The sequence below is a fragment of the Drosophila mauritiana genome, chromosome 2R (assembly GCF_004382145.1).
Source record: "Drosophila mauritiana strain mau12 chromosome 2R, ASM438214v1, whole genome shotgun sequence".
Classification (NCBI taxonomy): Eukaryota; Metazoa; Arthropoda; class Insecta; order Diptera; family Drosophilidae; genus Drosophila; species Drosophila mauritiana.
Genome location: NC_046668.1, coordinates 468,208 through 493,111, shown reverse-complemented (window position 1 = coordinate 493,111; position 24,904 = coordinate 468,208). Strand labels below are relative to the sequence as shown.

General features: G+C 40.3%; 1 protein-coding gene across 2 annotated transcripts in view; it reads left to right on the top strand.

Annotated features, from left to right (window-relative positions):
- The first annotated feature begins 8,777 nt into the window (after positions 1 to 8,777).
- The window catches only part of LOC117137774, a 148,719-nt gene continuing 132,592 nt past the window's right edge, over positions 8,778 to 24,904 (top strand). For both annotated transcript variants that reach the window (XM_033299396.1, XM_033299397.1), the window contains exons 1-2: positions 8,778 to 8,820; positions 8,878 to 9,265. In XM_033299396.1, the coding sequence (XP_033155287.1) occupies positions 8,778 to 8,820; positions 8,878 to 9,265 (431 nt within the window). The remainder of the gene's footprint in view (positions 8,821 to 8,877; positions 9,266 to 24,904) is intronic.

Here is a 24,904-nt window from a genome sequence, read left to right as displayed (position 1 = left end):
TTATTATTAAGGGGAGGTCGTTAATGAATAAGGTAAAAAGAAGCGGACCAAGATGGCTCCCTTGTGGGACACCGGATGTGACTCGGAGAATAGAAGATAACGAATTTTTAAAGAGGCCTTGTTGTGTCCTGCCATTCAGATAGCTTGAAATCCAATTTAGAAGATAAACAGGGAACCCTATAAGATCAAGTTTTTTTATTAGAAGGTAATGATTAACAGAGTCAAATGCTTTACTAAAATCAGTGTAGATGACATCTGTTTGAAGATTATTTTTGAAACCCTGTATTACAAAAGAAGTTAGCTCCAAGAGGTTAGTGGTTGTAGATCTGCGTTTCATAAAACCGTGTTGACACGGTGATATGATTGATCTACAAAGGTGCTGCAAATGAGGAGTGATAACATTTTCGAAAAGTTTTGGGATAGCCGACAATTTAGAGATTCCTCTGTAATTGCTTGCATCCAGTTAGCTACCTTTTTTATGAAGAGGAATCACAAAGGACTCCTTCCATATATGAGGGAATTGTGAAGATTCCAAAGATAAGGTAAACAGTTTCAGTAGAGGCTTGCACAAGGCTTCCGCACAGAATCTGAGCACACAGCCAGGGATTCCATCGGGACCTGGCGAATAGACCGGTTTAACACGCTGAAGATCGTTAACTTTGCATTTCCCTGTTTCAAAAGGTCAAGTCCTATTATTGCGTCAAAACTAGAGAGACTTGGAAGAATAAAGTTTTTTCTCGACTTCATCGTAGAATTCAGTAAGAGTCATGTCTCCCTGTCGCAAAGTTGATAGCTCTTGTTCGATTAGGTAGATCGGCCTTTTGTAAGAATATGTGAAATGGCTGATCATTGCTTTGAAATGTAACGGAGTATTAAAAGAAGCCAATACTGTATTCGCTGGACCTTTTATTTTATTTCGCATAATACCAAGAGCTTGGTAAAATGTTGAACTTCCCTCGTAGTTGTAACGAACTGATTTTCTTTATTTCGCTCGCTATAAAAAATAATTTTAACTCGCGCCAACAAAACAATCGATAGTTAAAGTTGTACCCCTGTCACCCTTCCAGAGTCAAGGCAAAGATGCTAGAATAACAAGATGCGTAACGACATACGATTTTTTTGCCCACGATTTTTTAAGGCTGGCTCCAGGCTCTCTCGAGTTTTTGTTCAACAGCGAGAGAGCGGAGAGTAATAGTAATAATACCCGAATAGTAGTAATACCCGAATGTACATATGTACATAATATCACAAAATAAATTTTAAAAATGACGTTATATTACAATATTTGCCATTAGAGTATTCAGATTGCGACGTGTAGTACGTGTAGTGTAATAGGGCAATGATTGTTGAGTGCTTGTGTCCACACTTCGTGCCTCAAGATATGACTTTTGCAATAAACCGTTTTCATATTTTTATTTATTTTGTAAATTTTTATTTTCTTGAAGGGGAATTCCAGATCGCAATCTTATTAAATATAATAGTTGCCACAATGACGATATTAATTTAAATGCTGTAGGATCGCCTCCACAGTCCCCTGTTGAAGTTTGTCGTCAGTGCAGTAAAAACACATAAAGTGTTTCAAAAATATTATTTGTCTTTTAAAAAATTGTCTGATGAGAGACAAATTCGAATTAAAATACTGCGGAAAGAAAACTCAAATTTAAAACGAAAATAAGTTAGGTTGGTATCTAAGTCCTAAAGAGTGATTCTGTCAGTGGTCGGCAAAGGTGGTCCCAGGCCGAGCGTTGCCTCCCCCGTGGACGATACACCCTGCCCCATAACATCCTAATCCTGGCCGGGCTCGTCGTCCGTTGTCAAGGATTACACAGGACCACGAAGACAAGGCGTTGCAGGAGAAACTCCGTAGGAGCAGAGAGATCACCGGAGGACAACACGGTCAGTACAATATGGTCAATGCAATGTATGCTGAAGAAGTCCCCGTCCCTACGAGTGTGAACGAGGCAATGAGTATGGATAGTTCTGATAAATGGAGAAGGAGATGAAGAGTCTTCACGCCAATGCGACCTGGACGCTGGTGAATCTCCCAGAGGGTCAGAAAGCTATTGGCGGTCGAGAATGGAATGAGCGGTTAATTGAGGAGCTGCTCTTAGTTGGATTTGTGCCGTATCCTAGCGAACCTTGTATCTATATTCAAGATACTGGAAAGAGGAGAAATATAATAGTTGTATATGTAGATGCCCTTATTATAGCCAGTTCGAGCAAGGATGAACTTGGGAAAATAAAACGTCTAATTGCAAAAGAATTTATAGTTGTGGACGGCGGAGAATTGAAGCATTTCTTGGGGGCGAGACTGGAGGCATAAGCAGTACATAGAGACTCTTCTGAATGACTACAAGATGCAGGACTGCAAGCCAAACGTTATACTTCTAGAAATAATCTGACAGAGTCGATTGCCGGAGGGTGGATAAAATTGCCTATCAGTCTTTAATCGGATCCCTAATGTATTTGGCAATAACTACTCGTCCTGATATAATGCATTCTGTGACTAAACTGGCACAGCAGAATGCAGACCCACATAAGGAGCATGAAGCTGCTGCGAAGCGGGTATTTGGCAATAACTACTCGTCCTGATATAATGCATTCCGTGACTAAACTGGCACAGCAGAATGCAGACCCACATAAGGAGCATGAAGCTGCTGCGAAGCGGGTGCTGAGATATGTAGGAGGTACAACTGATTTGAAGCTGCACTACGAGCGTACTGGTGTACCAATAAACTGCTTTGTCGACGCGGACTGGGCTGGTGATTTTACGGACAGAAAATCGTTCACCGGTTGGGTTTTGATTGCTGCTGGAGCTGTTTTTACATAGGCTTCGAAAAAACAATCGATAGTTGCTCAAAGTAGCACAGAAGCGGAGTATGTGGCGCTCTCGACTGCGGCGAGGGAGGCTGCCTATGTGCGAAAGCTGATAAGTGAGATGGGCTTTGGAAATCTCCAAGTGAAGATTTATGGCGATAATCAAAGTGCAAGTTAACACAAACGAGCTGAGATAAGGAAGGTGCAGGAAAAAAGAAGGAGGATGGGCGCGAGGATATTCAAGACGCCAAGTCGAGATGCTGAACGACGGGGTCTACTAGGCTGAGACTGCCAGGCTGAGAACGAAGGGCGCAGGGTCGACGAGGGGAAGGAACAAGGAAGCTGCCTATGCGAGGAGACACCGGAGCGGAGGACCGCCGGGACCATCAGTTTTTTAAAAACTTCCGAAGGAAGGGGGAGATGTGAGGAGTCTTAAAACTCTCCACAAATCTCGAGTAGGGGAGTGGCCTAGCAACAGCCGCGATGCAAGGCGGACAGGCACATAGAAGACGCACCGTGAACTAACGGTACCGCTCTGGACCTTGGACTCGAGTTGACCAAGGGCACAGAGGTCGACCGGTAACGGTGCGTACACAAAGAGGACGCACCGTGAACTAACGGTACAACTGTTGGACCTTGTACCCAAGCGGGCCGTGCGCAAAAGGGGAAATAACGGGATCCCCGCGGCCTATAAAGGGACGGCGCAAGTGCAGCTCGAGGCAGTCAGTCCCAACACGCAAGGAGTACGTACGCGAAGATAGTCGAGGAGAGTACCGGCGCGAGTCGCACGGTCAGCGCGCAGTCGGAACGGTGTCTGAAGGCGGAGGAGTAGGAGACAGTGAATGAGAAAGTGAGATCGCGTGCGGAAGGAGTCCGAGCGTCGGAGTGTTACCAGAAGGATCTCGGAAGTGTGAACGCGCGGTCAAACGAGAGGAAACGAACCAGTGCAAGCATCGGGCGGCAAGAAGCCCGAAGGACTCAGAAGGACGAATCACCACAAGCAAGTGGAGATCCTGGGAGTGGAGGAGAAGGATCTGACGTGTCGTAAGGATCATTGGAGTCAGTGCCTAGCAAAGGTGGTCCCAGGACGAGTGTTGCCTCGCCCAAGGACGATACACCCTGCACCATAACATCCTAAGTCCGTTCCGGCCGGCAGAAGGACCTTCAGAAGCTACGGCAAGAACCCAACGTGTCCATAAGGGTCAGTGGAGTCAGTGGTCGGTATAGGTGGTCCCAGGACGAGCGTTGCCTCGTCCCAGGACGATACACCCTAACCCCATAACATCCTAAACCCATACCGACCGGCGGGTGGTCTTCTAGCGGAGACGACTGCGACGCAGCGGGTTCGAGAAGGACAGTGGAGTCAGTGGTCGGTACAGGTGGTTCCAGGACGAGCGTTGCCTCGCCCCAGGACGATACACCGTGCCCCATAATATCCTAGTCCCGGCCGGGTCGACTCGTCGTCCACGTCAAGGAGCCAGCAGTACCACGGAGGCAAGGCGTTGCAAGAGAAGCGCCTCAGGAGTAGTGAGATCTCCAAAGATATAAGTGAAGAAACAGCAAAATAAACGGCTATATTAAGAACCTATTGCGTTTCCTTGGTCGGACAATCACACAAATCATAAATTTGGTGGGACGAACACACAAACTCTCTGAGCTAGCCGCTGCAACCAGTAGCGAGCGAAATAAAGAAAATCAGTTCGTTACAACTACGAGGGAAGTTCAACATTTTACCAAGCTCTTGGTAAAAGACCACTGACTCCACTGACCCTTATGGACACGTTGGGTTCTTGCCGTAGCTTCTGAAGGTCCTTCTGCCGGCCGGAACGGACTTAGGATGTTATGGTGCAGGGTGTATCGTCCTTGGGCGAGGCAACACTCGTCCTGGGACCACCTTTGCTAGCCACTGACTCCAATGATCCTTACGACACGTCAGATCCTTCTCCTCCACTCCCAGGATCTCCACTTGCTTGTGGTGATTCGTCCTTCTGAGTCCTTCGGGCTTCTTGCCGCCCGATGCTTGCACTGGTTCGTTTCCTCTCGTTTGACCGCGCGTTCACACTTCCGAGATCCTTCTGGTAACACTCCGACGCTCGGACTCCTTCCGCACGCGATCTCACTTTCTCATTCACTGTCTCCTACTCCTCCGCCTTCAGACACCGTTCCGACTGCGCGCTGACCGTGCGACTCGCGCCGGTACTCTCCTCGACTATCTTCGCGTACGTACTCCTTGCGTGTTGGGACTGACTGCCTCGAGCTGCACTTGCGCCGTCCCTTTATAGGCCGCGGGGATCCCGTTATTTCCCCTTTTGCGCACGGCCCGCTTGGGTACAAGGTCCAACAGTTGTACCGTTAGTTCACGGTGCGTCCTCTTTGTGTACGCACCGTTACCGGTCGACCTCTGTGCCCTTGGTCAACTCGAGTCCAAGGTCCAGAGCGGTACCGTTAGTTCACGGTGCGTCTTCTATGTGCCTGTCCGCCTTGCATCGCGGCTGTTGCTAGGCCACTCCCCTACTCGAGATTTGTGGAGAGTTTTAAGACTCCTCACATCTCCCCCTTCCTTCGGAAGTTTTTAAAAAACTGATGGTCCCGGCGGTCCTCCGCTCCGGTGTCTCCTCGCATAGGCAGCTTCCTTGTTCCTTCCCCTCGTCGACCCTGCGCCCTTCGTTCTCAGCCTGGCAGTCTCAGCCTAGTAGACCCCGTCGTTCAGCATCTCGACTTGGCGTCTTGAATATCCTCGCGCCCATCCTCCTTCTTTTTTCCTGCACCTTCCTTATCTCAGCTCGTTTGTGTTAACTTGCACTTTGATTATCGCCATAAATCTTCACTTGGAGATTTCCAAAGCCCATCTCACTTATCAGCTTTCGCACATAGGCAGCCTCCCTCGCCGCAGTCGAGAGCGCCACATACTCCGCTTCTGTGCTACTTTGAGCAACTATCGATTGTTTTTTCGAAGCCTATGTAAAAACAGCTCCAGCAGCAATCAAAACCCAACCGGTGAACGATTTTCTGTCCGTAAAATCACCAGCCCAGTCCGCGTCGACAAAGCAGTTTATTGGTACACCAGTACGCTCGTAGTGCAGCTTCAAATCAGTTGTACCTCCTACATATCTCAGCACCCGCTTCGCAGCAGCTTCATGCTCCTTATGTGGGTCTGCATTCTGCTGTGCCAGTTTAGTCACGGAATGCATTATATCAGGACGAGTAGTTATTGCCAAATACCCGCTTCGCAGCAGCTTCATGCTCCTTATGTGGGTCTGCATTCTGCTGTGCCAGTTTAGTCACAGAATGCATTATATCAGGACGAGTAGTTATTGCCAAATACATTAGGGATCCGATTAAAGACTGATAGGCAATTTTATCCACCCTCCGGCAATCGACTCTGTCAGATTATTTCTAGAAGTATAACGTTTGGCTTGCAGTCCTGCATCTTGTAGTCATTCAGAAGAGTCTCTATGTACTGCTTATGCCTCCAGTCTCGCCCCCAAGAAATGCTTCAATTCTCCGCCGTCCACAACTATAAATTCTTTTGCAATTAGACGTTTTATTTTCCCAAGTTCATCCTTGCTCGAACTGGCTATAATAAGGGCATCTACACATACAACTATTATATTTCTCCTCTTTCCAGTATCTTGAATATAGATACAAGGTTCGCTAGGATACGGCACAAATCCAACTAAGAGCAGCTCCTCAATTAACCGCTCATTCCATTCTCGACCGCCAATAGCTTTCTGACCCTCTGGGAGATTCACCAGCGTCCAGGTCGCATTGGCGTGAAGACTCTTCATCTCCTTCTCCATTTATCAGAACTATCCATACTCATTGCCTCGTTCACACTCGTAGGGACGGGGACTTCTTCAGCATACATTGCATTGACCATATTGTACTGACCGTGTTGTCCTCCGGTGTACTCTCTGCTCCTACGGAGTTTCTCCTGCAACGCCTTGTCTTCGTGGTCCTGTGTAATCCTTGACAACGGACGACGAGCCCGGCCAGGATTAGGATGTTATGGGGCAGGGTGTATCGTCCACGGGGGAGGCAACGCTCGGCCTGGGACCACCTTTGCCGACCACTGACAGAATCACTCTTTAGGACTTAGATACCAACCTAACTTATTTTCGTTTTAAATTTGAGTTTTCTTTCCGCAGTATTTTAATTCGAATTTGTCTCTCATCAGACAATTTTTTAAAAGGCAAATAATATTTTTGAAACACTTTATGTGTTTTTACTGCACTGACGACAAACTTCAACAGGGGACTGTGGAGGCGATCCTACAGCATTTAAATTAATATCGTCATTGTGGCAACTATTATATTTAATAAGATTGCGATCTGGAATTCCCCTTCAAGAAAATAAAAATTTACAAAATAAATAAAAATATGAAAACGGTTTATTGCAAAAGTCATATCTAGAGGCACGAAGTGTGGACACAAGCACTCAACAATCATTGCCCTATTACACTACACGTACTACACGTCGCAATCTGAATACTCTAATGGCAAATATTGTAATATAACGTCATTTTTAAAATTTATTTTGTGATATTATGTACATATGTACATTCGGGTATTACTACTATTCGGGTATTATTACTATTACTCTCCGCTCTCTCGCTGTTGAACAAAAACTCGAGAGAGCCTGGAGCCAGCCTTAAAAAATCGTGGGCAAAAAAATCGTATGTCGTTACGCATCTTGTTATTCTAGCATCTTTGCCTTGACTCTGGAAGGGTGACAGGGGTACAACTTTAACTATCGATTGTTTTGTTGGCGCGAGTTAAAATTATTTTTTAAAAAATCATCCAATTGCTTACTCATTCTTTTGTTCGCGTTCTGATTTTCATTCAATCGAGAATCTCTATTACATACTAGTTCGTTTTCTATTACAGACGGACAGGGCCAGATTGACTCGACTATTGATCCTGATCGCCGCTGAAAGCGCTCCTTCGAAAACTTCATTCTACCTACTTTTCAACGAATCTTTTACTCTACGAGACTTTTCTTGCCATTCATTCCGATACGGCTCTGCAGTTAAAATAATACTTTCAGAAAAGGTTCGTGTAGATAACTTCAACTGACATAAGTACGGGCGCACATGAATATTTCAGCTCATGTGTTACTTCTCATTAAAAGGAAATATACTTTTTCCTTCACTGCAAAGTTTTTATTGGAATCATTATACCCTCGGCAATGGCATGTATAATATAAACGCTTTATTAGTACAGATGGATTGGAAACATTTTGAATCAAATTTGCTAACGTTAACGGTATTACAATATGACAAGAGAGAAATAACATATAACAAGAGTCGACTTCTATCAAATATCAAATACCAGTTACTCAGCTAGTGGATGTGCGAACTTTAATATTTTTGAATATTAATAGATATTGGCGAATAAAATTATAAAAAAAATCCTTCAAATGTTGGGCGTTTTGTAAGTGCACGGTGGGGGTGGCCAAAGTGTTTTTAGTACACCGATACAAATTTTCAAAACAAACAAAAAATAAAAAAATATGAAAAAATCCCAAAACATTTGATCACAAATTTTGTGATCGGTTTGTGGAAGTTAGAGTGGGCGTGGCAGAACGTATTTTGAGCAACTCTATTGAAACTTACAAGACTAATAAAATTAAAAAATATTACATTTTTTGTGGACGTACATATGATACATACAACCAGGCTCGTACTGCGGCTATGACTCTGGAAGCTGCGTGCCTAATCTCAACATTGTAACTTTTTTAGTTCCTAAGATCGAGTTGTTCATATGGACGCCTTTTATCTTTTACTCTACGAGTAATGGGTGTAAAATTTTAAAATTATTATTGGTTGTGACGTTTGAATTTATTTTTTCAATGTATTTCTTATGTGCGATAATAAAATTATCAACAAAACGAATCAATTAGTACATTCGTACATGTTTCATTCAATACTTAAAATTTTTAAACCTTTTCTCATCAGCAACATGCAACTTGCTACTATTTGTTTTGTTATAGTGTTACAAGCTGGTAATTCCTTAAAATAACATTTAACAGTACGTACAAATAAACATTATTATATCATAGGAATAAATGAGTGCGGCCTAAAAAGTCACGCTGAACTAATACGCTTAGCAATAAAGGCGGATAATAAGATTAAGGATCTTATCCATAAAGTCTCAGGTTTTGTAAAGGGCAACTCAGAGTTTAAAGAAAACTACGAAAACCTGAGAATCCCATTGATGGAAAATTATACAAGTTTACCAACAAAATTAGCGCATATTCGAGAATTTAAAGCTTACAACATGGAAAGGCTTCACTTAGAGCAAAGAATTATATCAGCAATTTCAAAGCTACATACACCAATGTCAGAAGATTGCGACAAGCTTAGTGAAAATGTTCGTAAGCAGTTGTTTTTAATGTTGGTTTCTTCCAATAAAAGAAAGATTGATGCCTTAGAAAACTTAAAAAAAGGGTAAGTTTAAAAAAACGTTTGTAATATTATAGGTCAAATGTTTCTATAAAAATGAAATTCATTTTTCGTCAATCAAAGATTGAAGTCTACTAATTTTGATAAATAAGGATATAATACAACTTAAGCTATACCGGAGAAAAAGGTACAGTAGAGTTCCTCGACGCAAAATGTTTTTGGCATACTAATAGAACTTTTTGTCAAGTATAAATATGAAAACAACAGAGCATGCTATAGTCGACTTCCCCGACTATCAGATACCCGTTACTCACGAAGGGGAAATGAGAAATTTCATAATTTTTCTGGGATATCGATAGATATTGGTGAAAATTGAGAAAGTCGATAGAAATTTACAATACTAATAAAATTATAAAAAAATATCGATCGATTTACCACACCCACTCTAACGCCCACTATCCGCCAAAACTGCCACGCCAGCACTTCTGTACTATTCTTAATTTTTTTTTATTCACAAATATCTATATCTATCAATATTATATTCACCAATATCTATCGATACCTCAGAAAAATTAAGAAATTTTGCGTTCGCATTTCCACTAGCTGTGTAACGGGTATCTGATAGTCGGGGAAGTTGACTATAGTATTCTCTCCTTGTTTTGATTTTCCTCCCAAGGCAGGTACATACTATACTATGCACTGCACAGGTATCCAAAATGATAAATTCAGGTTTATCCGTTCAGGATTAATAAATATAGTGATTATGCGCGAGAGATCTTCAGCTTTTTCTTGTGGTACATCGGCGAGTGATACGAGAGCTAAGTGTGACGAGTTCTAAAAGAATTTAATGCCCAAGAAAGAATAACCGATTTGGTACTTTGGATAAGGCGCTTAATTCGAATAGCCGAAGTTGCAATACTATTCTTATATACTCGTTATACCCAAAGAAATCATGCAGTTATTGTATTTGATACTTCCTAACCCTTTGGTAAGGACATCAGCGGGCATCTTCTCTGTCGGCATGAATGCCACCATATATCACCACTCTTTTCCTTCTCTTGAATAAAGTGGTGGCGGACATCGCTGTGTTAAGTCCGTGGATAGAAGCCCTTTACCATTGTGCGCTCTGGTTGTCGTTGAAGATAAGGATTCACAAGTCGATCCAATCTTTTAAAGAAGAGCCTTCGGATAGAGAGCTTCTTTTACAGCTTTCGACATCGTCAATTATTCTGACTCAGTACTCGACAAAGCCACGGTACGTTTGCTTGCGCGCTTCCCAAGATATGAAAGCGCCTGCCAGTCCAAGCTTCTTTGTACCTTTTAAGTACCGTAAGATGCGCTTTGACGCCTTCCAGTGCTCTGCTAATTAGTTGCAGACAGACTTCACCTCGACCGATATGATAGCTGGCTTGCAGTATTCCATTCCGATTTTTCGAAAAATATCGTCGATGTACATTTCCTGACTCATGAAAGCAGTCTGATTTCTGAAATCTTTTTTGAAATCGATGCACAAAACAAGTCTTGACTAGTACAAATTTTTTTATCCTGAATGATGCACCTAAGTGCTCTTTGGTTTCTTCCAACCATGGACTGACGAAGTCCATAAAGTGTCTTTCGTAGTACACATACAGGGTCCTTCAATTGTTATAAGGATTTTCTCCAAAAAATGGTATTTCCTGCTTCGATCCCATTTTTGGGCCCGATTCTAGTTTTGAAAAAGGCTTAAAATGTCACGTATATCTATAAATACTTGCTTCTCCAGATCACCGTTGAGGTAGGCGGTGTCCATTTGATAAATTTTCATTTGAAATTCCGCCGATAAAGCAACCAACAGTCGCACTTACGTAAATCGCGCTACAGGTGAGTAGGATTCAAAAAAATATTCTACATGTTTCTGAGCATATCCCTTGGCATGTTCCCTCATTTGAAACACTTTCTTGTTTCCAGCAGTTTTTCGATTTTCCGGGCGTTCTGTAACCTTTCAAGTTTTGTTGACAACTTGGGCCATAAACTCGACTTCTTCTGAGCGTGTTCAATTAACTGACTCTTTCGATTGAAACCCTTCTGCTAGGCTTAAAGGATCCCCTGACACAGCTAAGAATGCCGCATTTCTCAAATTCGTCCTCAATTGACGTGTCATTTTCTGCAGGATCATTGTTATGGATTTCATCCACCTGTATTTTCTGGTAAACTTAATGTGGCCTTCCACGCTGCCCGGTTCTCATTAATTTTGGGCGCCCTCTGCCCCGTCCTTCCACAGGGGTCTCTTCTTCGACATTGCTGCTGCTAGAGGATTCAACTCGTTCGCCCGGTTTAGAATTTGTCACCTGAATGTTAAATTATTCTTCAGGCTCATAAAATTATTCGTAATTACTTTTAAATCCTTATGTACAAAAATTCTTTACATCGTTACCCACCACGATAAATTTTCTCTAAGGAGAGTACAGGCGATACGCCTTCGAATCAACGGCATATTCTACCAATATGCATTCCTCTGATCTGTATTCAAACTTTCCCTTATTGGTACCTTTCATTCCGTAAGGTCCGTAAGTCCGTAAGTGTATTATCGTGAGAATTTTGCCTGTCCAATAGGTGTAGGGTAGCTCCCCAAATAGAGCCTTTATTTGGCACCTGTTTTGCAGATAGCAAGCCGTGCTAATAGCTTTTGCCCAAAATGATGATGGAGCCCAAGCCTGTTTCATTAAACACCTGGCCATTTCTACAAGTGTACGGTTTTGCCGCTCAGCCATGCCGTTTTGTTGTGGAGTATTTGGAGCATACGGTGGTCGACTAATTCCGCTTTGCCGCAAGAATTCGTGGGATTCCTTATTCAGGAATACCGCTCTGAAACTGTTTAATTTTATTTCCGGTTACATTTTCAGCTAATGCTTTAAATATTTTAACGCAAACAGACCGAACTATTGTAGCTGCGCTTGTAGCGACGGCAAAGCTATTAGAATACTTAAAATGTCTAACTTATGATAGCTTAAGTTTAGTATTTGCCACATTAGTTCTGTCAAATGTTGAATAGCATTTTATCTAGACTTACACCGATATCGATCAACAATTGAATTTTAAGCACTGATAATGGCGTTGTCAGATCGACCATAGACTAGTGTGGCCATATCGAGAAGCCATCGATAGGGAGCTTAAAAGCGTTCTCGTATCGATAGATTTGACAGCTGTCGCGTATTACCGGTTTGCCATCGCTAATCTAAAGGAGTTTCCGGAAAATTCCTTTACCACCTAGCGTCAGCGATTACAGTTGTGCACAAAGAGTGTGAAAATGTGTACTTTAAAATATAAATATATAGTGACGTATTTGCGTGGTCCAAACCGTCCACTTCAATTATTTTAAAATATATAAGCAGTAATGCACTTAAGTGATTTCCACAATGTATCCCATCTGCGCAGCATCCGTTCTTAAAAAGCAATTCTTTGTCAGCGGAACTTAGCCGTTCTTGTAAACATCCTAAAGCCTGACCTAGGCAGATTTGACTGCTCTCTTTGAATCTATTTCTAATCTTAAGAATCCAAAAGCAATGCTCTCCCGAAATACAAATATTGTTAAAATACTGAGGCTTCTACTCAATCCAATTTACATTTGATTTTAAGTCATCAGCTGAGATCTAAAGAATAAAGACGTGAAAACTATTTCTCCGATAATTTTTATTTCTTAGCCTTGTCAACTGACGGGACATTAGTTCAAATCAAAAATATAACAACTATTTTACTATATATATTATCTTCACTCGAAAAATTATTAGTTAAACAAAATATATTCTTAATGCTCATAGAAAATACATCCTTAGGTTTACTACACCTAGAAATATTTTTTTCAATTATAATTAGGGTTTATATTAAATCGTTTATCTACTTAATAGTTCCATCATACTATGTTCTTAATCTATACTATCATTAATAATAATATCATTAATAAAAAATATTAAAATCATGAATGCCTAAAAGGCAAGGGGTCACCGGAGAAATGACTCCAAGGAAGGTGATAATAGGTTGGGCGGGATAAATGCGACCACATCCGTGGCTTCGCTACTCTGACTTTCTCTACTTTCGCCCCAGCATTCTGGTTCTTCAACTTCTTTTCTGCATTTTTTTTATTATTTTGTTTCCCCTTTCGTTAACTTATTCTCTCTTGTCGCAACCACGCTATATTCCAATCTTTGATATAATTTTTGTGTGGTAGTGATAAGAACTGTGTAAGCAAGACCACATCCCCCGAAAGTGCTGTTTGAATTTCGCTTCTACAAATTTCACACGGCGATATGTATACCCGGTACTCCTACAGTAAAGGGGTATACTAGATTCATCGAAAAGTATGTAACAGACAGAAGGAAGCGTTTCCGACTATATAAAGTATATATATTCTTGATCAGGATCAATAGCCGAGTCTATCTAGCCATGTCTGTACGTCCGTATGGACGTCGAAATCTCAGGGACTATACAAGCTAGAAGGTTTAAATTTAGCATACAGATTCTAGAGACAAAGACGCAATGCAAATTTGTTGACCCATGCTGCCACGCTCTAACGAACACAAGCCGCACAAAACTGCAACGCCCACACTTTTGAAACAAGTGATAATATTGTACACATTTATATTTGTTTTATACATTTCTATCGATTTGCACGATTTTCGCCACGGCCACTCTAATGCTCGAAAATCTCTCCAAACTGCCATACCCACATTTTTTACCAATTTTGCCAAATTTGGCCACGCCCACTCTAACGCCCCAAAGTCGTAAAACCAGTCACACCTACGCTGTAGAAAAATTGTTTGATCTCATTTTATTCCCCAATATCTACCTATATCCCAGAAAAATATCCCAAATGAAATTTTGCGTTCACATTCACACTAGCTGAGTAATGGGTATCTGACAATCGGGGAACTCGACTATAGCATTCTCTCTCGCAATTATTATTATGATTATTATAATTATTATTATTATTGTTATGATTATTATTTTTATTATTATTATTATTATAAGCCTTGATATTATTATTATTATGAATATTATTATTATTATGATAATTATTATTATTTATATTATTGGTATTATTAATATTATTAATATTATTGGTATTATTAATATTATTAATGTTATTATTATCATTATTATTACTATTATTATTATTGTTTTTATTATTATGAATAATTATTTTTATTATAATTACTATTATAATTATTATTATTATTATTATTATTATTATTATTATTATTATTATTATTATTATTATTATTATTATTATTATTATTATTATTATTATTATTATTATTATTATTATTATTATTATTATTATTATTATTATTATTATTATTATTATTATTATTATTATTATTATTATTATTATTATTTATTATTATTATTATTATTATTTTTTTTTTTTTTATTATTATTATTATTATTATTATTATTATTATTATTATTATTATTATTATTATTATTATTATTATTATTATTACTATTATTGTTTTGATGATTATTTTTATTATTATTATTATAATTGTTATTATTTTTATTATTATGATTATTATTGTTCATTTGAGTACTTTATTAGAACTAAGGTAGTAGGTTACAATATGACTGCACGCAGGCAGTTGACAGCATAAGAGATAAAATATAAGAGAGTCCCGCTTCAGTGTGACTTCAAATTAAAGAGTTGATCTTATGCTAAAAGTTTTCCCGTCGTCTTACGATTGCGTTGCTAGATAAATACATTCATAAATTTTACACTTTTACACAAAAGCTCAATCTCTACTCAATACAACAATCAATACAATCCCAAAATTTTTATACATCTCTAATGCTTAACTCTATTCAAATTCATTGTTAATTCATCTGATATCCTGTTCTCTGTTGCCACATACTTAATTTCAATTACATTTCCTTATATAATACTCTTACATAATGATACTTAATGGTAAGTGTCATTTTTTACTAAACATTGTGCACTTTGATTATCGCCATAAATCTTCACTTGGAGATTTCCAAAGCCCATCTCATTTATCAGCTTTCGCACATAGGCAGCCTCCCTCGCCGCAGTCGAGAGCGCCACATACTCCGCTTCTGTGCTACTTTGAGCAACCATCGATTGTTTTTTCGAAGCCTATGTAAAAACAGCTCCAGCAGCAATCAAAACCCAACCGGTGATCGATTTTCTGTCCGTAAAATCACCAGCCCAGTCCGCGTCGACAAAGCAATGTATTGGTACACCAGTACGCTCGTAGTGCAGCTTCAAATCAGTTGTACCTCTTACATATCTCAGCACCCGCTTCGCAGCAGCTTCATGCCCCTTATGTGGGTCTGCATTCTGCTGTGCCAGTTTCGTCAAAGAATGCATTATATCAGGACGAGTAGTTATTGCCAAATACATTAGGGATCCGATTAAAGACTGATAGGCAATTTTATCCACCCTCCGGCAATCGACTCTTTCACATTATTTCTAGGGGTATAACGTTTGGCTTGCAGTCCTGCATCTTGTTGTCATTCAGGAGAGTCTCTATGTACTGCTGTACAAAAGAGAGTTTGTGCGTTCGACCCACCAAATTTTTGATTTGTGTGATTGCTTGACCATGGAAAATCAGTTGGTTCCTATTATAATCGATTTATTTTACTGTTTTATGGCTGACTCCTCTGGTCAGGATTAGGATGTTATGGGGCATGGTGTTTCGTCCACGGGCAAGGCAATGCGATTCCACTGTTTGTTTTTTAAGCGCGTTCTCACTCCCGATCTCCTGCTTTCAACGCTCAGTCTCACTACCTCCTTTCACGCGCGGTCTGGTTGACTAACTCCCCTCCTCTGCCTTCCGACTGCTTGGCCGCCCCCTGACCGCGCGATGTTAAAAGTCTGCACCGTTACCGTTCGACCTCCGTGCTCTGGGCCGGCTCGAGTCCCGAGTCCAGCGCGGTACCGCTTTGCCGGGGTACCCGCAAACCTGACCGCCCTTGATTCTTTCTGTATCGCAGCCGTATTTGCTGTTTCTAGGCCGCTCCCCAGCACCCAGATTTTTGGGGAGTTTTATGACTCATCACCCAAGTTCGGGATTTCGTCAAACACGTCAACTGGAACGGCTTTAAGCTTCTCAAGTTGAACGTTGGAAGTACCAGAATCTTGTTCGATCCGAGCACAGTCATCATGGTCATTCTCAAATACAATGACGTCCCGACCCACACAGACGTTTCGCTTGCTAGGATTATATAAACGATAAGCTTTCGAAATTTCAGAGAATCCTACCAAAACATGCTCCTGGCCCCTTGGATCAAACTAGCTTATCTGGGTTTTATCCAGCACGACAGATTTAGACCCAAAAACTTTGAAGTGTGACACAGTTGACTTCTTCCCTGCCCATGATTCAAATGGAGTCATTCCTGGTAATGTAGACGTCTCGGCGCGATTGCTTAGATAGGCAGCAGTGTTAATAGCCTCTGCCCATAACCAAGCACCAACAGCAGCCTGCAGCATCATAACTTTAGCCATTTCTACCAGAGTTCGGTTAGCACATTCCGCCACACCATTTTCTTTCAAGAAAGACTGAAACGCATTACTTAAATACTTACGCCTGTTTTCGCTTCTAATGGCTTTAATCTTCTTGTTAGTCTGATTCTTCGCAAATGCTTTAAATTTTACATGAATTTTCATCTCTCGTCTATACATATCGAGATTTGTCTTCTATGAATGTGTGCACCTCCCAAAAAAACAGTTTGCATAGGTCCACATATATCGGTATGCGCCAATTCCAGTACTTCTTTTGCACGACTTCCACTTGCTTTCAGAAACTGCTTCACGCATAATTTACATTAAGCACACGTGACACATTGAAATTGTTTTGCACCACTTAATTCTTGTTTCTTTAGACAATATACCATTTTTTTATTGATCATATAATTTAAACTCGAAAAATTTAGATGTCCAAATCTTTGGTGCCATATTTCCAAAGAATTGGCAATTGGTTAGCACCATTTGCTTCATTTTTAAATGAAAATAATTCAGTTTGCAGTTATATTTTCAAATTTTACTTGAAAACCATGTTCAATTGCTTGTGTTACCGACATACAAATACATTGCAAGTTTTTTACATACAGAACGTTGATTAACGTCGACAGTGAAATTTTCCCACTTTAAAACCACCCACTTCAATGTAATTGTTTCCAGCCAATAGAATAAAATAATGATCTCTCCGTGCACAAATGAGCAGTAGCACCCGAGTCCAAACACCACATATTTATCGACAAATTGTCTTTCGGATTTGCTTTCTCACTCTCTTGCGATTTTTTCTTCGCTTTGCACTTCGCAGCTTTGTGGCCGCTACCTCCACAATTTCCGCGTGTAACTATTCTTTTACCGTTTGCTGCTTGCTTGTGTTCTTTTTGTGCGTTTCTTTTATTATCGATCTTCTCATTTTCGTTCGCGGACCGACTTTCAAAAACCGTTTGCTCACATTATTCTACTTGATCTTATTGCACTTTTCGCCTTTGTCCTTCTTCTTGCAATTTAATTTTTAGCATACTTATTGATGGCAACTCATCTCGTGTTTCTAGAGCAATCACGAAGCCTTCAAACGACTGAGTCAAAATTGACAATAGTAGAACACTTATGATTTCTTCTTGAACTGGAAAAATTACTTTTAATTTTTCCACATTGTCATACACATTTGAATTTGTAACAACTAATAAGCAAATATGACAAGCCGTTCCCGTAGGTGCGGTTTCACACTGCTTTATGGCAATGGCTTTTTCGTCTTTTTCGTCAAATAAAGCCTTTTTCTCGGCACTATCGTTTTCTTCTTTGACGAGTCGACCACATGTGCCTTTCCATAAGTCGGAGTGTACTAACCAGAGAACTGCAAGGGTGGCACTTTTTTACCACTCGACTCACACCCTACAATTTTGTGTGCGGGTGCTACCCGCCACGCACATCGCGGGTACTTACAAACACACAGTATAAATCTGAACATGCAGACAAGACACCCCGTTGTGCGCGCACCCGAATCAATACGGTGCTCTGCGTCGCGGGTGCCGATCACACACTGCCTAAAAAGGGATGAGTGAGAAAAACACTTATGGGTTTACCGTTAAACACATGGGTGTTTCCAAAAATACTCGGGTGTTTCCAAAAATACTCGAGTGGTCTCGTAGGTAGTCGAGTCACAGACAAGATGCGTAACTCCATACGTTTTACACTCCATACGTTTACACACTATACTTTCGGCGTGGCTCTAGACTTTGTCGAATACTTTGTAAAATATGCCCTTCATCTTATTATTATATATTATTATAATTATATATTTTATTATATTTTATTATATTATATATTATTAATATATATATATATATATGTAATTTAATTATTATATATATATATTATTATATATTATATATATTTTATTAAATATTATTATATATTATTAACGTTATTATTATTTAAATATAGATTATAGTAAAAATAATAGTAATAGTAATAATGCTAATAGCCGAATCTATGTACATAATGTCACAAAATTCATTTCAAAAAAGACTTTATGTAAGAATATTTATCATTAGAGTATTCAGCTAGCGACGTTTGAAAAATTAATAAGCCCGTTCGAAACGGGTGGCACCCATTGAGTCCATCAAAGAGCAAAGACATGAGCACAAAAATTTTCTTGGGTATTCCCTTTTACCCTTCATTTCTTATACCCGTCACGCTTCCTCCCATACAAATTTTAGGCGTACAAAAAATGACCAGAGAACTGCAGCCCGCATACAAAAAATGACGTGCGGCCGATCGTTGACTGTGCGTCCACTCACCCAAATGGTTATTGCGCAGCAGGCCTCGGGTGGTTTTTTTACTCGTAACAATAACACCACGTTGGTAAAACACTCGAGTATTTTGTGTTGCCGCAAGTAGGGTGTCAAAAAACACGGGGTGCCTAGAGTACCGAGTGTTTATCGGGTGGACGTAGAGTGCGAGTGGCGGGCTGCAGTTCTCTGGTACTAACACACTTTTCATCTGCACAGCCCACAGGATTTTCCGTTGTCTTACGATTGCGTTGCTACATAAATACATATATAAATTGAACAATTATTATTATAATTATTATTATTATTATATTATTATTATATTATTATTATAATTATTATTATTATATTATAATTATTATTATTATATTATTATTATAATTATTATTATTATTATATTATTATTATAATAATAATTATTATTATTATTATTATTATATTATTATTATAATTATAATATTATTATTATATTATTATTATAATTATAATATTATTATTATATTATTATTATAATTATAATATTATTATTATATTATTATTATAATTATTATTATTATTATTACTATTGTTATGATTCTTATTATTCGTTTCAAATATTTATTGTGACTGATCTAGAGTACAATATTACTGCACGTAGGCAGCCAAATTACAAGCTAAGGAGAGTCTCAGAATAAGAGAAAAAAGCTTCTTATACTTGTCCAGGTTTGCTGCCTACTGTATATCTCGTGGTTGTTGCATATATACAGTTTCTGATATATCGCTGTTTAGGTATGCCGTGCATATGTTCATTTCGTGTTAATAGAGATTGAATTCCGCTGCCATTGCCAAGACAAGTCGTATGCTCTCCAATCTGCACACCGGCGAGAACAACTCCTTGTAGTAGAACAACCTTTCGCGTCTAGACTGGCCTTGAATCGATCAATACAGCCTTCAGCATCACGCTTTACACTGTATACCCACTTGCATCCAATCATGCAATCGTCTTATGGGTATTCGGTAATTCTGCGATCTGCCATGTCTTGTTGGTATCTAACACTGGTAAATTATGCACTTACCAGTGTTCACACTGCATCGCCTCACGCCATTGGGAGGCATACTCGCAATTTATTGCCTCTGCGTACGTCAATGGAATTGGTACGTCTCTTGCAACCATATCACCAAGTAAATTGTACTGCTTCTTTGGGCGTCCTGGTTTCCCCGTGTTTATTAGTTTTGTCCTACCGGGTCCCACCCTTACAGCTTCAGGATTTGGCACGATTTCCTCTGCACTCTCATCATCTGAATTCTTGCTAGCTCTGCCAATCTGGTCATCTCGTCGCTGTCCACATCACACATCAATCCACATCGTAGATTTGTCGTCGATGAATGTCAGAAAGACTTTCGACCCACCAAGCGAACTTGTTCTGAATGGACCGCATACATCGGTATGCACTAGCTGCAACAGCTCCTTCGCTCGATTCTTCCATTCATGTGGAAACGGCTTCATGTGATTTTTGCTCATCATACACGTCTTACATGGCTCCTTGCTTAAAAATCTTATTTATCCATTCCACTCACCAGTTTCTTTTGTGCCACAGTACACCGTGCGTCTCAACTGTTGCAAAATATTTGTTGCGACTCTCGCAAAACAAATACAATTTGCCGACTTTCTTGACATTCAGAATACACTACTTGCCTTGTACAACATTTGCACATCCACTGCCGAATTTCACAATGCAGCCGTTAGCCACAGTCTGACTCACTGAGATGAAATTTTCTGTCATTTCAGGAACAAACAAAACGTTAATCAATTTTAATACGCAAATGTCTGTTTGCAATATTACGTCGCCTTTTCCCGTTGCTTTTAGGTAACCTGTGCGCCAGCCTGTCCTATGCTCTCATTGTGTTCTTCGAAATTCGTAAATAGATCCCTTTGACAACACATGTGGCTGGTGGCGCCACGGTCTAGATACCACATCGAAAGATCAAAGCCATCCATGTCCAGAGAGCCAAGCAAAGAGCATTGCTTATGTTCCGTTTTGTCTCCATTATCAATTGCCGCGCTGCTGCTGCTACAATTTTTCTTGTTGTGCCCGAGTTTGCCGCATTTATAGAATTTCGTTTTTGGTGTATCTCTCTTTCTGTTGTTTAGTTGCTGACTCGTAGTAGCAATCAATGCCTGTGCGCATGTGTTCTTCTCGTCTCTCCTTTCGCCTTCTACTTTCAACCTTATGCAAAGGCTCTCGAAATCCGGCACAGTGTCGCGCGTCTCAATGGCGACACCAAATATTCGAGGTCTTTCGGCATGCTGGAAAGCAATAAAATTCCTTATAGCCCATCATCTACCCCTATTCCTATAGCTGCCAACTGATCCAAAATTCCGACGAAATCATTTATGTGGCTGGACATGCTCTGACCATCTGCCATCCTGAGACCCAATAGCTTCTTGTACAGTGCTACCTTGCGCACCGGTCCCTTTGGCTGATGTACGTAACTTAACTTTATCCACGCCTCAAAAGAATGCACACAGTGTTTAATATAACTCAACTGTGAGGATTTCACGCTCAATATTAGCGTCGCCAAATCCTTCTGATCCAAGCCTTGCCAATCCACACCTTCTGGCATAGATTCCTGTTTCAGCTCCCCTGAATGCACTAGAACACTTCTAATTTGGATGTTCCATGATTCATAATTCTTTTCGTCCAGTTTCTTAATCGGATACAACGAATTCATCGTGCTATTTGTTAATCTCCGGAGCCGCACACACGATCACACGATGAAAAACGTTTACTTATATACGCACCAGAACGTTCCTGGGCCCATAACCTATTGATCATTTATACCGTGGATGCTATTTATATAAATAAAGAACGCAAGAATTCGGTGAAGCCGAATACACATACAGACTTAAATGTATGTATCTATAAGATGATATGTATAATATATACCAGAGTCGTAATTTAACGACATATCGAACTAGGGTTGATTTTTAACATTATTATTATTATTATTATAAATATTATTATTATTATTATAAATATTATTTTTATTTTTTTTTTATTAATATTGCTTGTTGAATATCGAATATCTTCATACCTACTTCATACCAAGGATCTGGCAATATTGTATTCTCGTATTCTTCGCTTCATATTCTTGTATGTATGTACTCTTACTGAGTTCAGTTCTTCATTAAGCGTTCACAATTCAACACTTATTCTCTAAATAAGCCAAGGAATTGGTTTAATTGTAAAAAAGACTAGAAAACGTTTGGAAAAGAATTCGTAATGAGAATGTCAATTCAAATAAAATAAACTTGACAGAAATTATGCCATATGGAGCTTGTCTAATAGAGTGGCCCTTAAAAATAAATTTCAAACCGCCGGCAGAATTCATTTCTACTAGGGCCCAAAACAACCTACAACAAATTTGGGGCCGATCGGATAATGTTTAATGGCCGCCAAATCGCCCAAAATTGGAAAATTAGGTTTATATGGAAATTACTCATACGTAAACTTTGTTTCGTTTAACTTCTTTAAAAATGGTTTATGACTAAAACATCATACTATTATGGGTACATCATATTACTCTCAAATGCTCTCAAAATTTCTTTAATTTCCCAATCAAACCTTCTAAAGTAAAAGTTCACACTATAAATGGCATTATAACATTGAACCAAAGCGTTTCATTACAGTCTTTTACTTTGTCCTATTAAAAAAGCAACAAAACAACTTTTCAGAAAAAGATGACTTACTATTAGGCAGAACACATTTAAAGCCAACCAACTCTCAAATTAATTATTCAATACAAACAGTAACTATAATTGGCTACACATTCACAATGTGGTACGAACATCCAAACAAATGAGTCCAAGGCTACCAATGAGTGCGCGAGATCATCTAACTCAGAGGAAACCCCTCTACATACCCCAAAAAAGGAGAAAACCCTCCGGAAAAGTAAGCGGAAACCCCACTTAAAATCAGATGAGTCAAAGGTTACCAATGAGTGCCCCAGATCATCTAATTCAGAGGAAACCCCTCTACATACTCAGAAAAAGGAGAAAACCATCCAGAAAATTAAGCGGAAAACCCACTAAAAACCAGATGAGTCGAAGGTTTCCAAAGAGTGCCCCAGATCGTCTAACCCAGAGAGTCCAAGTCTACCTATAAGTGTCCTAAAACTTCTAAATCTGAGGAAAACCCTCTTATTACCCCTTACATAGAAGCCTTCTAGTAACATCCTCTAACTACGCCTTAGACGACGAGTTAAGAGAATCTAACGTATTCAGATTAGAACATCTAAATACAGAAGAAAGGGAACAACTTTCCCACGTCCCCCTATTGTGGCAAAGAAAAGTGATGCTTCTGGTAAACCAAAATTTCGATTAGTCATAGACTATCGTAGTCTCAACGAGATAACCATTGACGGCAAATTCCCTATTCCTGTAATGAATGAAATATTAGACGGGCTTGGACGCTGTCAATTCAAGAAAACTTCCTTCGAGAAGATGACCGAGCTTCTCCTCGCACAGTAGTTACTGCGCATAGTGCAACAGAAGACAACCAAAATCACATTTCAATAACAGAAAGGCCTTATAACAGAAAATTCGAATTCACAAAAGACAATTTTGACGATGTCCAAATAATAAAATATTTCCATAAAACTATAATAAAAGACAGTTATAAAGAAATGACAGATACCCTTGCTAAGGATCTAATCAAATAATACTTCTGCATTGAGAAAAGTGTTATGCCAAAATGCGTATATTCAAATCATAAGTCCCGACAGTTTCACTAAAACTGTGAAAACCAGTAGTAAACTAATAGTCTATGCGGAGTTTATGAAATACATCGGATTTGTGGATTTCGTGTGTGAAAAGAAAATCAAACCCGAGGAAGCAACGCAGGCAGAAAAATGGGAAACAATCCTTCAAAGGGCTCTAGCTGTCTTAATATTGAATGTTTAGCCCACACAGTTGATGCTGTGAGGAGTCTTAAAACTCCCTACAAATCTGGATGCATGGGAGCGGCCTAGCAACAGCGAAGACGGCTGCGATGCAGGAAGAGTCAAGGGCGGTCAGGTCAAACGGTAACTAATGGACCTTGGACCCCGGCAAAGAGGAGAGACCGTGAACTAACGGTACCGCGCTGGACTCGGGACTCGAGCCGTCAGAGGGCATGGAAGTCGAACGGTAACGGTGCAGACTTTGAACACGCACATAGAGGACGCACTGTTAACTAACGGTACCTGAGTTGGACCTTGTACCCGAGCGAACTGTGCGCAAAAGGGGAAATAACGTACCGGCGTGAGTCGCGCGTTCAGGACGCTGCCGCGCAGTCGAAACGGAGTCTGAAGGCGAAGGAGTAGACAGTTAGTGAACCAGACCGCGCGTGGAAGGAGGCAGTGAGACAGAACGTGCAAGGAAGGAGTTTGTGACTGAGAACGCGCAGAGAAGTTCGTGAAGAACAAACGTGTCAGTGGTCGGAAAGGGTGGTCCCAAGCCGAGCGCTACGTCAACCCTTGGTCGATACACCCTGCCCCATAACCTCCTAAGTCCGTTCCAGCCGCCAGCCCGTGGTCCTTCGGACGAGACGACAAGGACTTGGCGTGTTCGAAAGGGACAGTGGAGTCAGTGGTCGGCAAAGGTGGTCCCAAGCCGAGCGTTGCCTCAACCCGTGGTCGATACACCCTGCCCAATAACATCCTAATCCCGTTCGGGCCGGTACGTCGTCCGTTGTCAAGGAAGTACAGGACAACGAAGGCAAGGCGTCGCAGGAGAAACCCCGCAGGAGCAGCGCGTTCTCCGGAGGAGTCAGCCGAGAAAACAGTTTAATAAATTGACTATAATTAGAACCTCTGCTTTTCCTTGGTCGGACAATTACACAAATCATAAATTTGGTGGGACGAACGCTC